General features: G+C 32.4%; 1 protein-coding gene across 1 annotated transcript in view; it reads right to left on the minus strand.

Moving 5' to 3' along the window:
* LOC128185449 (uncharacterized) overlaps positions 1–20,888 on the minus strand; it is a 38,904-nt gene extending 18,016 nt beyond the window's left edge. The window contains exons 1-15 of the mRNA XM_052855041.1: positions 20,809–20,888; positions 19,819–19,869; positions 15,497–15,608; positions 14,367–14,417; positions 9,090–9,200; positions 8,648–8,728; positions 7,232–7,291; positions 6,176–6,262; positions 3,978–4,025; positions 3,216–3,296; positions 2,883–2,954; positions 2,290–2,376; positions 1,158–1,238; positions 825–896; positions 233–319 (exon numbers count right to left, since the gene is read on the minus strand). Coding sequence (XP_052711001.1) covers positions 233–319; positions 825–896; positions 1,158–1,238; positions 2,290–2,376; positions 2,883–2,954; positions 3,216–3,296; positions 3,978–4,025; positions 6,176–6,262; positions 7,232–7,291; positions 8,648–8,728; positions 9,090–9,200; positions 14,367–14,417; positions 15,497–15,608; positions 19,819–19,857 — 1,069 coding nt within the window. The 5' untranslated portion in view covers positions 19,858–19,869; positions 20,809–20,888. The remainder of the gene's footprint in view (positions 1–232; positions 320–824; positions 897–1,157; positions 1,239–2,289; positions 2,377–2,882; positions 2,955–3,215; positions 3,297–3,977; positions 4,026–6,175; positions 6,263–7,231; positions 7,292–8,647; positions 8,729–9,089; positions 9,201–14,366; positions 14,418–15,496; positions 15,609–19,818; positions 19,870–20,808) is intronic.
* Positions 20,889–21,138: the final 250 nt, after the last annotated feature.

The raw sequence follows: 21,138 nt of genomic DNA on the forward strand, positions 1-21,138 counted from the left end.
ACATTTCCATGTCAACAGTATAAAGCAATTCGTTAAAATAGCATTTACTGTACAAAATTCAAGGATGTAATGGCAGTTTTTCATCATTACTGTAGTACCTTCATAGTTAGATGATAATTTATATCTACACATTTTGAATTGAAACCGAACCAAATCGAATAAACCCCGAGTCGTCCAAGCCCTATTTTTCATGGTTAGATATTGATAAATTTTACAAATCCTGATAATGTACCTGATCCAGTTGTTCCTTGAGTCTGTTCTGGGACTCCCTCTATCTTTGCAATTCCATCTCTATCCTCATTACTAGGTATATCACTCCCTACAATGCAGTAATATATATTTTTCATATTATACAACCCTGGAAGATCCCCTTCCATTGACAAAAATGAAATCCAACTATGTATAAAAAGACAATAAATTTGTAAATAGGAACTCTAGTAAGAAATTCACATAACAGACCTTATAATATTCATTAGAAATTGTCAACTTTTGCTTTTTTGATATCATGTGCAAAATATCTTCTTTGTATCATTAATATCACAATCTATGATCAGCAACCATTTAGACTCTACTTCAATGGCTTCATTTGTTAAAGCTGTCTTCTTCTTTTTTAACTTTCTTTTGACATATGGGTACTAGTTGTTTTTGAAGGGTTTTTTTGTCAGTCAAATTTTAAAAGTGAATTTTCTGTATCTGGTACCTGATATTTATTTTTCCCAAGTTACATTTTTTTGCTGTAATTATTGATCAAAAACACATTTTTATCAGAGGCCTAATGGTATAAAATTAATTGTGAACAGCTTTTCCACTTCAATATAACTTACACGTTTTTGTCATGGACTCCTCATTTATTTTGGAGCTGTTTCCTCTATCTATTTTAGCAAGTCTGACATCATCTACAAAAATAAGCCAGTGGTATTTTCTCAAACATTACCTTACTGGTAAATAGCTTAATATTTCATCAAAGAAAAGTACTCAGTGATAAACTTTAAAGATCTACGAATGTCTCCCTAATTAAGATATTCCGTGTTTACAGATTTGAGAATTTTTCTCAAAACAGCATTAAAGACATAAGGTCAACCTGTCATACATGTACATGTAATATCATTGCATAAAAGGATTGATATCAAACAATTTTAGATCTCATGATATTTTACCAGATGTTGCTTGAGTTTGTTCATGGACTTCTGTCTTTGCAGCAGTTTCCCCATCCTCATCATTCCGTACATCTGCAATCCCTACTATGAAGGAAAATGTAGTTGTCATATATTTGAGCCAGCATGCAAGCACAGTAATGATGAACTTTCCATAGTGTGTATATGTACAAACAGTAAATACTATTGTAACAAGAGATGTTTGTGAAACATTTATGCCCCGTTATGCCCCCCCCCCCCCCCCTCCCCGATCTCTTGGAATCTCTTAAAATAAGTCTTAGAAATTTGAACAATCAATGACAAGGTCATTATTGCTCCATCATGATTTCACTATGGATCAGATACAAATTAACCATGCATCAGACAGTTTTCAATGCAATGGGGTTTTGTTTTCTAATAATGAACATGTTAGGTGCCTATTCCTTGTGATTTACTTTAAATGTATAGTAAAATAAAAATTGAAAAAATATTAAATTGATGTCAACATTTTCCTCAGACCACTTATAATTCGAGTTTCATGGATACTGCCTTTTTCCTCCAAAGTTCCTGTAGGTGCTGGCATGATAAAGAACCCCTCATAATAAATATTCCTTTAAACAGAAGCACTAGTCTAAATTCCTTACTGTACATTCAAGGATTTAAATAAAAACAAATATAAACAGCAATTGAATAATTTTTTTGTCCGAGCCTTTGTATTTTCGCATTAAAACCAGAACATTTTGTTATTTTTTATCTTGTTTTTAACAAGTTCACTATTTTTTCTCCAAAAATTAAACAGGGGAAAATCCTGTAACTTTTAAAACAAGTTGTATTTATATCTGGACTGTGACTGAAGTGTGATCAAAGAGAAAAATCCAAGGGTGTCCGATGCATGGTCAAATCACCCTACATACAATGTACGGTACATTTCCATGTCAACAGTATAAAGCAATTCGTTAAAATAGCATTTACTGTACAAAATTCACGGATGTAATGGCAGTTTTTCATCATTACTGTAGTACCTTCATAGTTAGATGATAAATTATATCTACGCATTTTGAATTGAAACCGAACCGAATCGAATGAACCCTGAGTCGTCCAAGCCTTATTTTTCATGGTTAGACATTGATAAATATTACAAATCCTGATAATATACCTGGTCCAGTTGTTCCTTGAGCCTGTTCTGGGACTCCCTCTATCTTTGCAATTCCATTTCTATCCTCATTACTAGGTATATCACTCCCTACAATGCAGTAATATACATATTCTCATATTATACAACCCTGGAAGATAATATTGACAAAAATGAAAATCCAACTATGTACAAAAAGACAATAAATTTGTATATAGGAACTCTAGTAAGAAATTCACATAACAGACCCTATAATATTCATTAGAAATTGTCAATTTTTGCTTTTTTGATATCATGTGCAAAATATCTTCTTTGTATCATTAATATCACAATCTATGATCAGCAACCATTTAGACTCTACTTCACTGGCTTCATTTGTTAAAGCTGTCTTCTTTTTTTTTAACTTTCTTTTGACATATGGGTACTAGTTGTTTTTGAGGGGTTTTTTTTGTCAGTCAAATTTTAAAAGTGAATTTTCTGTATCTGGTACCTGATATTTATTTTTCCCAATTCACATTTTTTTGATGTAATTATTGATCAAAAAAGTTAAACACATCTTTATCCCCTAATGGTATAAAATCAATTGTGAACAGCTTTTCCACTTCAATATAACTTACACGTTTTTGTCATGGACTCCTCATTTATTTTGGAGCTGTTTCCTCTATCTATTTTAGCAGGTCTGACATCATCTACAAAAATAAGCCAGTGGTATTTTCTCAAACATTACCTTACTGGTAAATAGCTTAATATTTTATCAAAGAAAAGTACTCAGTGATAAACTTTAAAGATCTACGAATGTCTCCCTAATTAAGATATTCCATGTCTACAGATTTGAGAATTTTTCTCAAAACAGCATTAAAGACATAAGGTCAACCTGTCATACATGTACATGTAGTATCATTGCATAAAAGGATTGATATCAAACAATTTTAGATCTCATGATATTCTACCAGATGTTTGTTGAGTTTGTACATGGACTCCTGTCTTTGCAGTGATTTCCCCATCCTCATCATTCGGTACATCTGCAATCCCTACCATGAAGGAAAATGTTGTTGTCATATATTTGAGCCAGCATGCAAGCACATTAATGATGAACTTTCCATAGTATGTATATGTACAAACAGTGAATACTATTGTGACAAGAGATGTTTTTGAAACATTTATGCCCCCCACCCCGATCTCTTGGACATACATTATAGGGTGTACAAGCCTCTATTAATGGCAGTATAATTAAAGGAAGTATACAATGAAATGAAATTAACCTCTTGAACTAAAACCTTTGCAAAGAAAATAAACAGAAACTGCAAATATTTGGAATTTTTCAAAGTCCAAGCGGCATAACTCTATCAAAAATTGCTCGATTGTACCCAAAACCAAACTTGACCTAGATATTCTTATACATGAATAACATGTAACAAGTCTGTATGCTAAATTTCATTTCAGAATGTGCAACCTCTGCAAGGAAAATGAACATGAACTGTTGGTGAGCCGACTGAACAACCAACAGACAGACAGCAGCAAAATGCCCTCCCTTCCTTTAAGAAAGGAGGGGGGGGGGGCAAATTTTTTTTAACTATTACTACTTAACAAATTCTCTTTATACAATTGATGATATGACATTTGAGGTTGCTATCATATTCGGAAGGTTTATATATCTTTATTTACCTCATAGACAAACTTTTGATTCCATTAAAATAATTATTTCTTAATACCTTTTCCTTTTTTCAAATTTGATATCCTTATGACTCCACCTGGAACACCTGAAATATTATACATATAGACAAATTATTATGTCAAGATGCCTTCATTTAACCTAAGTTTTATTTTTTCACTTACCATGGGCTAATATTTTTTAGAAAGGTATGGTCACGATTTTGGTCAAAATTTTTGAATTATATATTTTTAATGTTTACAATGCTTCAGTAAGGCATTCCTAATAATCAATCAAAATTTCAGTATTATAAGCGAGATAAAAAAGCTCACAATTTTTTGTTATGTAAACAAAGCTCAGGTTTGAATGTTGAAAAGAAATTTCCAAGTTTAGACCTAAAATGAATTTGACATATGCTATTTAATATAAAAATTGTTTATTTGTTCAAAATGAATTAGCAGATAGAAAAAAAATCAGCTTGAAAATGAACTTTACCTGGTATATTGAACTAATGTAAACAAAAACATGGCATGAACCTTGTATACATAACAAATAATTGTGAGCTGTGTCTCTTGCTTATATCTCTACCTCTGACGCTAAAATTTTGGATGATTATTTGAAGTGCATTACTAAAGTGATGAAACAATAACCAATAGGCCCATAGGCTACATTGCTCATCTGAGCAACAGGAGTAATAATAAAATTAAATTCATGGAGTCATAAGCAAAACACCTGGACAATGTAGTAGAATAGATCCTGTGTAAAATGAATTACACATTTTTCTCTAGATATTCTCATGTTAAACATTGAACCCGTATTTTTATAACAGGATGATTTCATAGTCATATCACATATTGAGCATTGCAATTCTCATTCTTAAACAATTGATTATATATCTATATTGAGGTCTGATGGGGCCCCAAAATTGTCATGGGGCCACAGTCTAAGCAAATGAGAATCCACAGCATTTCAAAATGCTTGCATATAAGTAATACAATATATTTAAATATTTGAGTTTATAGGAATAATTTTTTTTTCTTTGTAAAAATTGGACCCAACCCCCCTGTAAAAAATGTGGTCCCACCTACCCCTAAAGATCACTATTTTGATAAACTTGAACCAACACATTCTACATGTATGCATGCTTTCACCAGTTACAGCTTTATTAGGCGGTTGGTTTTTAGAAGAGATTTTTTTTTTTAATTGTCAATATATGCCTATGTATGAATATGACCCAACTCCCATGCCACATGGCCCCACCCTAACCCTGGAAATCATGATTTTAACACAGTTGAAAGTGGTCACCTGAGGATACTTCCAGACAAGTGCCAGTTCTTTGGCCAATTGGTTTTTGAGGAGAAAATTTTAAAAGATTTTTCGCTATAATTATATTCCTATGAAAAAATCACCCCCAACCTCCACATTGCGACCCACTCTACCCCAAAGAGTCATGATTTGAACAAATTTGAATGTACACTACTGTGGATGCTTTCACACAAGTGACAGCTTTTGTGGCCTATTTGGTTTTTGAAAAGAAGATTTTTCTCTATTCAACCCAACTCCCAACCCCCATTGTAGCCCTACCCTACCCCAGGGATCATGATTTACACAATTTGAATCTATACTACCTGAGGATACTGCCATACAAGTTAAGGTTTTATTGGCCAATTGGTTTTTGAGAAGAAGGTTTAAAAAGATTTTTCTCTATATATTTCTATAATTCAAAATGTTTGCCCCTCTCCCCCATTGTTGCCCACTCTACCTCCAAGAATCATAATTTAAAAAAAAATTAAATTAACACTACCAGAGGATGTTTCCACATAAGTTTCAACTTTTATGGCCAAACAGTTTTTGAGAAGAAGATTTTTTTAAAATACCAGCAAATTTACAACCATTCTTAATTATCTCCCCCTTGAAACAGGGGTGTGGCCTTCCATTTTAAGACACTTGAATCTTCTTCATGCAATGATGCTTTGTGCCAAATTTTGTTGAAATTGGCCAAGTGGTTCTGGAGAAGAAGTTGAAAAGGTAAAAAGTTTAGAGACAGATGGACGCTTAACGAAAAGTGATCAGAAAAATTTTGTTGAAATTGGCTAAGTGGTTCTGGAGAAGAAGTTGAAAAGGTAAAAAGTTTAGAGACAGATGGACGCCTAACGAAAAGTGATCAGAAAAGCTCACTTGAGCTTTCAGCCCAGGTGAGCTAAATATTCAAGGATGTAATGTGAATATTGATAAATATTACAAATCCTGATAATGTACCTGGTCCAGTTGTTCCTTGAACCTGTTCTGGGACTCCCTCTATCTTTGCAATTCCATCTCTATCCCCATTACTAGGTATATCACCCCCTACAATGCAGTAATATACATATTTTTCATATTACATGTACATATGAACCTGGAAAATCCCCTTCCAATGACAAAAGAGAAAATTCAATCATGTGTAAAAAGACAATAAAGGATTTTTTTTTTTTTGGTTATGGTCAAATACCTGCCCCCAATTTTTAAACAGTATCGTGTAAAAAATCTAATCTTCAGAAATCACTATACAGAGGATGCCTATCACTTTAATCTTGATTTTAGTCATCATTGTCCATTAGCTGTATGTCTATGACTTGACCTAAATGATCTAATTCCTGCGATTTTGCCAAAAAATGACAATAAGGTTATTTTTTTTTATTTTGCATTTGGAAGTACAGGTCTGGTAAGTACGATGTTTACATGTTTTTGTTCATAAATTTATACATCATACTTCAAAATGGTACTTGATCATGTATGTGCTCAATGTTTCCCAATCCAAAAACCACTTGTAAACACCAATATTTTGCTCCAAAACATTAATTCAGGCCTTAAAAAATTAATTTCTTCTTGGTTCTCAGACCAACATTTTTAAAACCAGATGCAGTTGGGCAGTCATACATTTTTTATTTCATTTAGATAGGATGCAGTATTTGTTCTTTCATTTAAAAAATGCGAAATTTTTATAAAAATCCAGAAAAGGCAATGTTTAAAATATTTATTTTTAATATGAAATCAATTAAACTATCTTCCGTCTTATTTTTAAAGCTCTTCACAGAAGTTTAATTTGGGGGGCTAGAAATACCGCATATAGTCCTTACAAAGGAACTCTAGTAAGAAATTCACATAAGAGACTTTTGGTTCAAAACATTCATTATAAAATTGTTAACATAGCTTTCTTTGGTATCATGTTTCAAATAAGCCTCAAAAACTCAATTTTATAAGAGCCTTATCAGTATAAAATTAACATAGCTATTAAGGTCTTAAGTGTTTGATTGTGAACAGCTTTATATAACTTACAAATTTTTGTCATGGATTTGGAGCTGTTTCCTCCATCTTGTTTGGCACATTTGACATCAACTACAAAATATAGGTTATAAAAGATTAGAGAGCTTACTCAGATGAGGAATTATCATTATGAGAAAATCATTATTTATGAAAGTTATATCTTGATTTTTATCATTATTTATGAAAGTTATATATTGATCTTTATTAACATTTATTAATGGGTGGTTTTACATAATACTGTATGATATCATATGTTAAGGTGCAAAACACAGTTTTATATGTAATGTTATAAGGACGTTTTTGGATGAGTGACAAGCAAAACTGACCCATATGAAATTTAAATTGTAAAAGCATGTTACATATATATCTATATATCAATAGAAAGATAAAATTGTAAATTTTGTAAATATTCAAGAATAATGTACATGTAACCTAAAACTATAATTTATTTGACATTCAAAACATGAGGATAATAGAAAAAGGATGCCTCTAAAGCAATACACCCATGCATTTTAGGCTCCCCCTGACAGCAGAATGCAAATAGGTGTACTGCATTTAGAGCAAGTCCTTAGGCATCGTTTTAAAGTATTTTCAGGGTACATTTGCCAGCTTTTTAAAGAGCTATATTACCCGCTAAAAAATTCCTAAAATTCTGCAAGCATAAAATCAGGATGTTTTTGAAGTTACCTCCCTTTAATTTAGAAAAATTAATTTTAAAAATTTTTCTACACTTTTTTCATGTATTCCAAAGATAAACCAATAATATTTAAGTCTATCAAAGGGCACCTTCTCCAAAAACTTTAACATGCTCTTAAAATCCTAAATTCCTCCAGTATGAAACCTATGGCTCAGATTCAGCATTCAAGCCAATTAAGTGCATAAGTATCATATGATGCACCATTCATGCAAGTTTAGTGAAGATGGGACAAGCTGTAACTTAGATATGGCTATCAAAAGGCACCTGCTCCAAAAACCTTAACCCCCTCCAGCATCTGGAATTTATGGCTCAGATTCAGCATTCAAGCCTTTTAAGTTCATGTATTATCCATGCAAGATTTGTGAAGTTAAGACAAGTATAGCTTAGATATAGGAACTGCTCAAAAAACATTAACACTGAGTGTAAGCTCCCCCCAACTTTGTCTCGGTGAGCCAAAAATGGGAAATGGTGTTTTCTAAAACATTACCTTACTGGTACATAGGTTTTTTTTATGAATAATTATAACATTATATGAATATTTTTATTAATATCTATAATAATAAGATAAAATCTCAGTGATAAAAATCTATGAATGTCTTTCTAATTAAGATATTCCATGTTTACAGATTTGAGAATTTTTTCTCAAAACAACATTAAAGACATAACATGTAGGTAGTATCATTGCACAAAAGGATTGATATCAAGCAATTTTAGATCTCATGATATTCTACCAGATGTTTGTTGAGTTTGTACATGAACTCCTGTCTTTGCAGTGATTTCCCCATTCTCATCATTCCGTACATCTGCAATCCCTACAATGAAGGAAAATGTAGTTTTCATATATAATTGACCTAGCAATCCCAACTTTTAAGGACAGGAATGAACAATTCATAGTATGTGCAAATTGACTATACAATTGTAAAAATGGTTATTATTACCGGTACTACATAATCATATATTTATGAGGACCTTTCATATTCTACAGGTATATGAAAAAAATAGAATTATGAAGGAATGAACCCAATATCTAGGGAATATATTCTCATACAAATGTTATGGAAAGTTTATGCTTTTTTTCATAAATGACTGGTTAAGAGAGTTAAGATTAACTTTTATTTTAAGCTTATATAAAAATAAATTCTGCAGCTATTGAGTTGAATCATCATAACATACCACAAACAGTTGTGCCCCCTTCATCCACCTTAGAGGCATTTCCTTCATCTTCTTCTTCTTCTTCTTCTTCTTCTTCTTCTTCTTCTTCTTTACCAATACATACTACATTGACTACAACAAAATGAAATGTTATACTTTCATGTTAAATACTGAAATCTGATTGGTTAAGACGCAGTTAATAATATTTACTATTACCCTCAGCGTTAGCAAAGCACTTGGCAACGGGTAACATTAAAAAATGTTACATGCGCGAAAATTATGCGCGTACAGTTCGCTGTAGAATTCACGTTATTCCTATATAAAAGCAGTAAAATTTTCTTAAAAATTTTAAAAAAGACCTTCAGTATAACAAAATAAATAGTGCCTGTTTGGGAGGGTAACAGTTGAAATTGACACCCCGAGAAAACCATTGTCAACCGACGCGAAGCGGAGGTTGACAATGGTTTTCGAGGGGTGTCAATTTCAACTGTTACCCTCCCAAACAGGCACTATTTATATAATGTTAATCATTTTTGTTTATTGATGAGATATTTTACAACAGTGAATGAACAATATACATGCATTATTGTAACAATAAACCTTCAAGGTGATAAAAATAATACAACATAGATCTAAGAATGGAAGGTACGCTTTCACTTTGATACATGTATCTAGAATATTTAGTGTTACATCGAATTTGAAATATAGCCAAAATCAAAATAATCTCCATCTCTGAAGATGCCACACTATGCAAGGGACAAGCAGGATTCAGACTAGCTGCAGGTCTGTAGCTCCACGTTAAAAAACAATTTAGATGGACACCCGGCTGGGAGCAACAGTTCCTTACGTGTTCAAAGTTGCAATTTACAGCTCTCAAAATAAAAATCCAAATCTAGCGCAAGTTTCATGCATCATTTTTCAAAAACAAGGGCCAAGACAGCATTATAAAAATGGCTTTCTTCTGGAGGCCAAAGGGAAAACAGAACAGAAAACTTGTATACCAAGATACAGGCAGTAGGTAAAGTGAATATTAAAGTGGTGTTGGCTCATGGAAGGAAGTATTTTATGAGAGGATACTAGCAAGTCTTAGTAGTGCATCAATTACAGTACTGTAAAAGTGTTATTTATGATGGTGGTTATATATATATATATATATATATATATATATATATATATATATATATATATATATATATATATATATATATATATATTATCAGCGTTTTTGACTGTCAAACTTTATGCGAGGGTATAAGATATGTGCTACGTGATTCACCGAAAATAATTTATGCAATCATCGTTATGGACATCCTTTCATAAAGTTGGAATACTGATGTTATAAAAAAAGACAGTTTGTTTTGAAAACGATTCATATTATCCCCTCAGAAGCACCAGAATTATATTAGTGTCCATGGCACACCCAAATCAGGTGTAACTCGATATTCTCTGACTCATTAAATTTATTTGAAACTGTGCATACACTGTATCTTAAACCATAAACATTTAAAAATTTGTGATAATACGCACTTATTCTAGATGTATTTAATTTCAAATGAATTAATCAGTATTTTATTTAAATATCCGTTACCTATTGTCTTAGCTTTTTCTTGTGACACTTGCACATAATTGAGCTCCACAGCATTTTTGACAAACCTAACGTGACCTGTTTCATGTTAAGTCATTGTCCCGTGCCATGCCAAATCATTAATGAAAAATTAATGATTATAAAACAAATGCCTTGAGATTTGAAATGATTAATTTTTTCATTAATACAAGCATCTAATACAGTAAATAACTGATTAGATGAACCACAAATTGATCTCTTCAAGTAAGTACTTCTATCCAAAACTATAATTTGATCTACAAATTCAAAAGAGACCAATTTTTAGCCGCTAAAAAATAATACCAGGAACATCCGTTCGATAAAACAAAAGTGTAACATGATCGAAAATGCTGGGACAAAAAAACCTCTTATTTTTATTTGAAGCCCCAAATCTGCCGTGTTAAGACAAACAAATTGTTTTGATTTTTTTTTGTTTTAAACGAGTAATTGATTAAGAAAATTTTAGTCGATGATCACGTGACCGAGCGATACTCGGTCACTCCTTGATATCCATACTAATTATTGTGCTTTGTTAGTATCCAAAGCTGGAATATTTGGAAATAAGCTTTGTGCAACCCTTTGATTAAATGATCAATAACAAAAAATAACAAGAAACCCATAATCCACATTGCTTACCTGAGCAGCAATTGTTATAATAAAATCTGCTTTATGAAGTCATATACAAATTATCTGGACAATGTATACGATGTAGTAGAATAGATCCTGTATAAAAAGATTTTGAAATTTATTTTTCAAATATTCTCATTTTAAATATTAAGTTCCTTCAGTAAGAGGATGATATCATAGTCATATCACATATTAAGCATTGCATCTCTTATGAAGATCTCGTTAACATATGACCCTACATCAACCTTTTAACCCTTGTGGTGCCCAAGAATTGTCCAGAGGCCACAGTCTACACAACTAAGAAATAAGAAACAACATTACGCCAAGATGCTTGTATACAAATAATCCCATATATTATAATATTTATGTTTTTGAAAATAATCTAAAAAAAATTTCCATGTAAAATTGCACTCCCTAATGTTGCCCCAACACACCACCTAAAATAATGATTTGGACAAATTAAACTTGAATCTACACTATATGAGGTCGCTTTTACTAAAGTTACCGCTTTATTAATGGATTGGTTATGGAGAAGAAGATTTTTACAGATTTTTCTCTACATATTCCTATGTAAAAATTTGACCTCCCCCCCCCAACTGTGGCCCCACCCTACCCCCAGAGATCATGATTTTCACAACTTTGAATCTACACTAACTGAGGAAGCTTCCATGCAAGTACCCCTTTTTGGGGGGCCAAATGGTTTTTGAGAAGATTTTTCAATTTTTAGGGTCTTCCGTCTTCAGCGGAAGACCCTACTATTATTCTATTGTTTCTTTTTCACTTTTCTTATTATTCTTTTTATTCTTTTTTTGTCTTACAAATTTTGTGCAGGCGATTTCTCGAAGATGGCTCATTCGATTTTCTTCAAATTTTAAGGGTTGATGTGTCGGCATCTGAAGTTTGTACCGCCTTTTCAAATTTTTGATAACCACTTCCGGTCGGAAGTTATCGTCTGTTTACGATTTTTAAAAGTCAATTTTGTCGGCTAGAGATCCAAAGAACGAATAAAGATATAGGGCTGAAATTTTCAGTGAGGATAGACATTAATTTTACCTGTTGCAACATGGTCATAAAAACGTCCGCCGTCACTTCCGGTCATCACCGGAAGGAAGGATAAAAAATCGGTTTTTTTAACTTTTTGCTTTTTATATATTTTTCTAACGGGTTGATAGAGACTCTTTTACTGATTCAGAATATGTAATTTGTTTTGAAATCGATTGATGTGTTCCCGAGATATTAAGCATCAAAGTCCTGAAGCGAGAGTCCGAGTAGTACTGTCGTTAGAGTCGTGGACATGTGCCCAGGCGACCCGGGTTCAAGCTTCGGGTGCCGAAATTTTTGTCCCCTAATGTTTTGAGTTGATTAACAATTTAGTCTTAAAATTGAAGGATTTTTTCTCATTTACTCATAAATCGGACGGAAGACCCACTCGTTGCTCGCAACGAGAACGATCTAGTTCTCTATATATTCGTACATGTATGTAAAAATTGGACCCAACTCAAGCCCCCCCGAAATCATTATTTGAAAATATTTTAATCTACACCACTGAAGATGCTCCCATAAAGTTCTAACTTTTCTGGCCAAATGATTTTTGAGAAGATTTTTGCATACCTGTGATATGTACCGGCGGTACGCAAAATGTACCGGTTTTTTTTTTACTCCTTTCCCGGTGTACCAGAGGGACACCAAAATTCAGAGAATATGAAAATTTGTACAGTAATTTGAAATTCTTGCTAAATGCCACCATTTTTATCTAGTTCTGGCTCACAAGACAATGGAAAACATCACCTGTGTTTGACACGAGACCTTCCGATATTCTTGTAGTGTACACAAACTGTCACGAGTGAAGGTGTGAACTACCAACTGTGATAACCATCTCAGGGTAAATCCCTATCAAGATACCCCTTTAGGAATATCTTGCTGTTTTTAAAGGGGTACTTAATCATAACTGCTAATGTTTCGTTACTTGATCGAAAAAAAAATATATAGCCAACTTTAAAAATATACATGAATCTGACCCAGCTCTCCATATGTAATATTATACAATGATTAAACATGATTATTTTCATTAAATAAAGGATATGGTTTTAAAAGTTTTTATATGCTGAAATTTATGTAAGGTTGCATTTGTTGCTGTTAAAACAAAATTCATGAAATTTTGAAGCATTCAAAACTCTATAACAATTTTTTAAATAAGACATTTGCGACAATATACATTTGTTGAGATAAAATGATTTTTTAATTCAGGTTGAACAAACTAATCGTATATAAATCAAAACCAGACAAAACACATCAGCATGTTTACCAGTTATCATTTTCAGCAGCCATGACAGTTCTTGCGAATTTTTTTTTGATTATACGCCTGGAGTTTTGATGGGCTTGATAATGTGAATGTCAGTGTAAATAAGCGATCTTTCCTCGTTCTATCACTGAAACATCATTTAAGGAAATGCTATATAATAGAAAATTCATATCTACTGCGTTAATTATGTTTAAAATAGGGGAATTCCTATATTCAGTTTAAGATCCACTCCTGAGTTCTCATTGGCTGTTCCAAAATAAAACCAATCAAGGTCAGTAAACATGGCGGACAAATTCAACTTGCGTTGTTGACATACACGAAAAATTACCAATATATGGACTATATCTGATATTTTTGGATTGATTTATGCCATACACAACTACAATGTTTGAGTTCAGGTAAGAAATGTAAATGTTATTGTCATTTAAGTACGATTTGAGCCGAAATTGTTGCAGGAGTGAATCACTCCCGCACTTGAATCACTTCGCACTTGCACCATTACGGAGATCCTATGGAGTTGTAGCCCTCCCCCCCCCCCCCCCCATAAAAAAAAAAAATCGGGAGAGGGCTATATTATTGCAGGTAGGTGACAGCTAGATCAAGATTTTCACAGATTTGCCTTAAAACATTTAAAATCAACGGTTATAATTGCTAATTGTGGCTATAATTGCCACAAACTATTGATAGTGGTCTGAATCAACTATTAATTGTGAAGCCTGGTATACATTGTATAGACTTTAGCTCTTATCACCTGAGGAATTCTTACCTTCAAAGTTGTCTGGATCCTGTTGACAATCATGTATATCGTTGATATGATCTACAGAGAGAATAAACATAAATATACAAGTATATATCAGTCGGAAAAGTACCATGTTCATTTTTATGTACTTGATTGGCCAAGATTCTGCATTATGTAGGAAACTTGAAATTCAAATTATTATTATAAAAGGACTGCGAACGATAGCACTGTTTTGCCGCCTAACTAAAAGTCATTTTTTGAAAGTTGTCTAATTAAAGTTATTTTTTTTATAATAATGTAAACAATTATGTATATTTTCATTAAATATAAATGATTTGGTCAAACAAAGAGAGATAACTTTTTATTTTGGGTTAAACTGACTCATTTCATGATAGAAAATAACGGAAAACAGAAATGTTTTTTAAAACATCTTTCTTTACCCCCCGTGAAACAAAAATTCCTTTTGAAGGGTTTTAATTATTGTTATTTAGCATGTTTTTCCAAAAAAAGAATTTTGTTTTGTAAATTTTGTAATATTTTCCTCACTCATAGAAAATTTCAATGAAATTTTTTTAAGACCCCGCGTTAGCAAAACTTATGTTTAAATATAAATAATTTGATTACAAATTTTATTTTGATATAAATTGATTAGGATTTGATTATACCTTTTAGTCGAAAAGTTATTTTTTTTAATATCTGACAGCAATTCCGAAATATTTGAGGAATGAATTCAATATTTATTTGCTTTATACAATATAAAATGGTTTGGGGCAGTTTATGCTTTATAAACCGCAAAGCGGTTTAAAAAAAAAGCGTAAAATGTTTCAAACCATTTTATATCATATAAAACTAATAAATATTGAATTCATTGCTTATAATTTAATTTTTCTACTCTTCATTGTAGATAAAAATGATCATTTGACCTTTAAAATGACGTAAAATTGTACAAAATTCAAACGTAACGTCAGCGTATTGATACATTTTTGACGTTAGTCTTACTATGACGTAAGCAACATTCTTTATACAATATAAAATAATTTTTTTAGCCAATCAGAAAGTGCATTACAACCACAATTAAATTATTTGGATGTAAAATGTAGGCGGGAAACGGGCATTAGCGTTCGCAGTTCTTACTGAACTCTGTACTATGACCTTACCTTCAAGTTGGTTGCTTTCGAGTTCTAAGTGTTCTTTATCTAATTCACTCTTAGTAACAGAATTCCTTACTGCCATATAAGCTGGTACACCACAGTCGTCTTCATAAAAGTTCTATGAACAATACAAAAACATGATCATGATATGTCACACTTGGTGATATCACATACTCCCTCTCTCTCTCCTCTCTCTCTCTCTCTCTCTCTCTCTCTCTCTCTCTCTCTCTCTCTCTCTCTCTCTCTCTCTCCATGCACAGATCTAGCGGGAGTCCAGTACACTTTTTCTTTAAACTATATGTAAATTTTAAGACCTTGGTTGTTGACTAAAATAAAAACAAGAAGAAGAAAAATGGTTGATTTTTTTTAATGTTGCACTATCTGGTAAGGACGTTTAGTGTTTCTTTTAGTTCAGAACAAATTTTTTAAAAAACATTGAAACATTAATAAGGCACAAAACAAAAATTATTGAATGGACTGACAGGATGAGTTTTATAGGCTTGCAACATTTGCTGAAAGCCAGATGATGGTCATTATTGAATATTTACGAGTGATTGCGTCTTATCAGTAAAAGTGATAAGTAAAAGACGCGATCATCTGTGAGTATTTGATGACAGAAGATGGTATAATATTACTTATCCAGGTCTAATCAAGGGTGTACAGGGATTTACCCCGGGTTGTATTCCATGTTCTTAAAAAAGAAAATCAGCATTACATAGTAAACGCTTTTAGAAACATGATCTTCTCTCATCAAATACTTGTAAATATTAACTCCCAAACTGATAAACCATGACAAATGTAAAATGTGGAACTGTATACAGAGGTATTTTCACCCTTCTTCACGTGCAAATGGTTTTGCCCCACCTTGAATTGCCCAGATAAAGTTGTGATGAAAAAGAGATAATTTGAGACATTAGAAATGGCCCAAAAACAAGAGTGAATCAGGCAAAAATAAAATGGGGGCAAATATTTCCACATATACAGTATCATTCTATATGTATTGGTATGTTTTACTCTGGAAATCTATAGTTTATTTATATTATCTTAATAAAACTTATGATTAATGTCTTGCCTAATTTTGTTCTTTAAATTCTCGTCTAAAACAGTATATATATTAGAACGTCATCCATCATTCAATTTGTGGGGCTTGAGATCAGGCTTTCCCCTTTAAGACCAATAATTTACCACTTCCTAGCTTTCAAAAACTTAGAAATGGAATCAGATGCTTTTATTCATGCAGAGTATTCAATAAATAATAAATAAACAAGTGAATTTGCAATATCTTTGATGTTTCACTTTTTAAAGGCATCCTGAAATAAATAAACCTGGGTTGATTTTAAGACATATTGTCTTGCCTGTAGTTTAATTACAAACGCTTTTGCATAGTATATTAGAAAAAAAGTGTCTAGTACATGTAATTACAGAAAGTCAAATTTCCTCCACCCCCTACAAGGATCAACTTCATTCAATGGGACACATATGCATTGTAATGTTGTCACATACATGTATCAAGGATATATGGTACCTTATAAGCATCAACATGTGATCATAAACTTAATAAATTATATGTCAAAAAAAACAAGAGGCCCATGGGGCCACATCGCTCACCTGAGCAACAAATGGGCGTTCAAGAGATATTGTGCCGTATGGTCCCTCGGTAGAAAAACAAAAAATAAATATTGTAAAGTATTCGAATTTTACACTTTTTTTTGTATACATGTAATCTTTGACATTGTACCTTCATGAAATACTATTTTTTACCAGAATAAGAAATTTCTACGCAAGATATAAAACTAAACATTTGGTAGAGGTATACTGTTAAGTTGTTAACATCCAAATCCCTATATTTTCGTTCTGCCCCCCCCCCCCCCCTTTGTAAAGCGATCAAAATATATGAGAGCATAAAGGTACATTTTTTTCATCAACTACTCAGTACTTACTAGTTATTGTATTAAAAAAAAATAATAGTTATTGTTTATTTTATTTTAAAAACCCTACATGTATAGATGTGAAGAAGAAAATTGTACCTCAATGTGCTCAATTCCTCAAATTAAAAACATTCAAAAATTTTATTTGATTAAATGACTGTTATTTACTTAGCGTACAAACCAGGATAATTTTCCGCTGTGATATTCTTAGGAATAGCGATAATTTCTTTATCCCCGCAACAGAAATGTGTCAGAAATATGGAAACTGTTTTAAAGATGTCGTTTTTATTTACTCGTGTCTGGAAAACTATCAAAATTGATGTAGATTTGACATTATTTATTGTATAAAGAGAGGGCCCCAGAGAGTAGATATATACAGAATACTGAGTATCATTCTTTTATTTTGTTTGTACAAGTATTTAACATACTCTAATTCATAGAGATTTTCTAATGTTCAACCAAATTTTCAGCGTCAATTGTAGAATTATAAGCAAGATACAGAGCTCGCAGTTCGCCTAGGTTTGATTCATAATTTGTTCACATGAGTTTATTACATTCAGCTTATGATTTTTAACTTGGTATTTCCTATTCAGCATTTAAAATGGAAAAAAAGAATGGCCTAAGATTTTATATTCTTTTATTCACTCAAGACCCGTTCACTGGTATTGGAGGTTCAAAATCAGTTTATACAAATGTACACAAACACAGTGAAGGATCACATGTACAGTAGGAGTAATAATGACCAAAAAATGTTAAGTTTACAATACAATAAGATGTTAAAGTTGGTTTCTGAACGAACAGACTTTGAAAATTTTCTTAATAAATATTGACAAATTTTTTACTTTTTTAATCTTTAGTTTTTAAGATCTGTGTACAAACATAGAATTGTGAGCAAATCTCTGTATCTTGCTTATAATTTGAAGCTGAACACTCAAATATGGTTAGTAAATAGAAATTGAAAACAATTAAACACAAGAAACATTCACTATAACAAATAAAGAACACAATTTATTTTTTCGAAATGAATCATATATATACATGTATATACCTACATATTTCCGTCAGCAATGTCAAACTTTATTTAAACTGAATAAACTCGAGAAAATGCCGAGCATCGCAACAAAACCTATTGCATTAATCTACCATTACGCAAAAGATAATGCCGATCGAATTACCGATAGAATGAATTGTATTTCATTATTTTTTGATACATCAGATTTTGCTTAATTTGCGCAGGTAAACAGTTAACTGTTTGATTTACCAAAGTCTCTGTTTGATTTGATACATAAAAATCACGAAATAATACAGACGATAGTTCCCAGGTTACAAGCAGAAATAATGAAAACGAAACGAATGTCGGAACAAGCTAACACCAACGTCATGTGTGAAAACTGTCAACGCATTGAAATATTTAGCCTCAATTTACTTCACAAAATCGGCAACAATATATTTTGCATGTTTCAAAAATTTCCCTTCATACGCGAACTGTTGCACAACAAGCAAATTCATCATAGTCAGATCGACCCTTTTTCGTATAATGTCATGGCTGCTTTAAACAAAGAACCTCGTTTTAGAAGTATGGAATACGAGTCTAGGTAAAATGGGTATGCAAACCCGGGCCGTGGCAAAATAAAAGCCAAGGCAGATCGACAATCGTTAATTCCAAATACGCATTATTTTGCAGCAATATTTACAGCGAATACAAATATACTGGTCCATCAAATATCCTGAAATTTTAATGAGATTGGCAGATTAATAACTGCCAATCTTTGTTTTGCCCAGACCAAGTCTAGCTTACCCATTTTACCGGATGCCGGATTACCGGATGCCGAACCCGAGGCTATTAAACTGATTGAAACACACATTTCCTTTATTATTATTTTCGTAATAACTCAGATTTGAAACAGAATTAGCACTTAATTTTTGCAATTTATATTTTCCTTCCCATAAGGATAATTTATGCTAAACTACGTTGAATTGGAATCAGTAGTTCTTGAGAAGAAGATTTTTGAAAATGCACCCCCCTTTTTCTACAGTTTCAAGGTTTTCTCCGCTTTGAATACAGATCGGACTTTTATTTTTGCAATTTATATTCGCCCTCACATAAGGATGCTTTGTGCCAAATTTGGTTGAAATTGGATAAGCGGTTTTAGAGAAGAAGTTCAAAATGTAAAAAGTTTACAGACGGACAGACAGACGGACGGACAGACGGACGACGGACAAAATGTGATCAGAATAGCTCACTTGAGCTTTCAGCTCAGGTGAGCTAAAAATGAATTCTTCCTCTTCATCGTCTATAAAGGCAGTGTCACAAATGATCATATCTTTACAAGCATCAAATTCTTAAGAAAAAATATGCAAGCTTAGTATCAAGATTAAAACTTTATATGCTATACAAACCATGGTTCCTACACTTTTCATCGAGCTCACTGATTCCATATTTTATCTTTCCTATAAAATAAAAAATAAACGACGTATATTACCAATTCAAACCATAACAAATTCACAGGTTGGGATCAATCACCCAAATCGATTATAATAACCCATTTAAGATTTTTAAAATACCCAAAATGGGATACGAAATTAGTGCAAAAAAATTGAAATTTTTTATTTTAATTAGTAAGTTTCAAAATAAATCCACAAAAATGCAAATCAAATACAACAACCAGGGACATATTCGATTAACTTCTGGTTGGAAAGTTTTCCTTTCAGGTCTAGTTTGTCATTGTCATCCTGGATCGTAAACCCTTGGCTATCAAAGGTGAAAAGTATGTAAAATTTATCAAAAAGAAACATTTGAGAGATTGATCAATCTACATGTAACAGTGGAGTTTCAGAAAAAAAATGTTTAGTGAAAGTAGTTACATTTCTAACTAAATAAAGAATGTTCAATTTTTTTGCACTTTAAATTTATTTACAATCTGGAATAATAATTTCAAGGGCTACTAGTTTGTAGACATGTTGCTGCAGGCCTGTAGCTCCCAGTCTGAAAAAAATTCGGATGGACAACCTGGGTCCTCCATCCGAATTTTTCAGATCGGGAGCTTCAGACCTGCAGCTAGTAGACATGTAACCCATTAGGCCATTTGGGGGATTGTCCTCGTCTGATAGAAAAAAATCGAGCTGACGATGCACATGTATTTCCTGTCACGGGTCCTGGAAGTTATTGTAAATATATTGCATGTGCATGTATAAAAAAGTACTTTTTTATACATGCACATGCAATATATTTACAATAACTTCCAGGGCCCGTGTTTCCTGTACTCTGTTAAGATAACTGTAGCAGTACTTGAACGTTAAAGATTTGTTAATAAAAGAGAAGATTGAACTCATTGAAAGCGTGCTCCTAGCTAGCATTTGATTTTTAGGTTGTCTCAAAATATTCGCTACCTTCTCAGGCTTCTGTATATGACGACGTCCTCTTTTTCCTTCTTCTCACTGCGCTGAAACGAAGTGAAAGAAGAGAAAGCGGAAGTCTGAATGCGCATGCGCAACGAGTCTTGGTAAAATGGGGGATGGTGTAAAAGTAGTCCGGGACATATGTCCCGCGATGTCCCAATTTTCTATTTCGCGTTTAACTTATTTTCCAGTTACTTTTTTCCAAATCCGTTAATCAGATATCAAATGGCATCTTAATTTAAGTCGATGGTATTCTTTCTGCTTCTTAAAAAACACTAATAAGTTAAAAATCGCCAATTTTCCTTCGTCGAAAGTGTAAAT

The sequence above is a fragment of the Crassostrea angulata genome, chromosome 5, assembly GCF_025612915.1.
Source record: "Crassostrea angulata isolate pt1a10 chromosome 5, ASM2561291v2, whole genome shotgun sequence".
Taxonomy (NCBI): domain Eukaryota; kingdom Metazoa; phylum Mollusca; class Bivalvia; order Ostreida; family Ostreidae; genus Magallana; species Magallana angulata.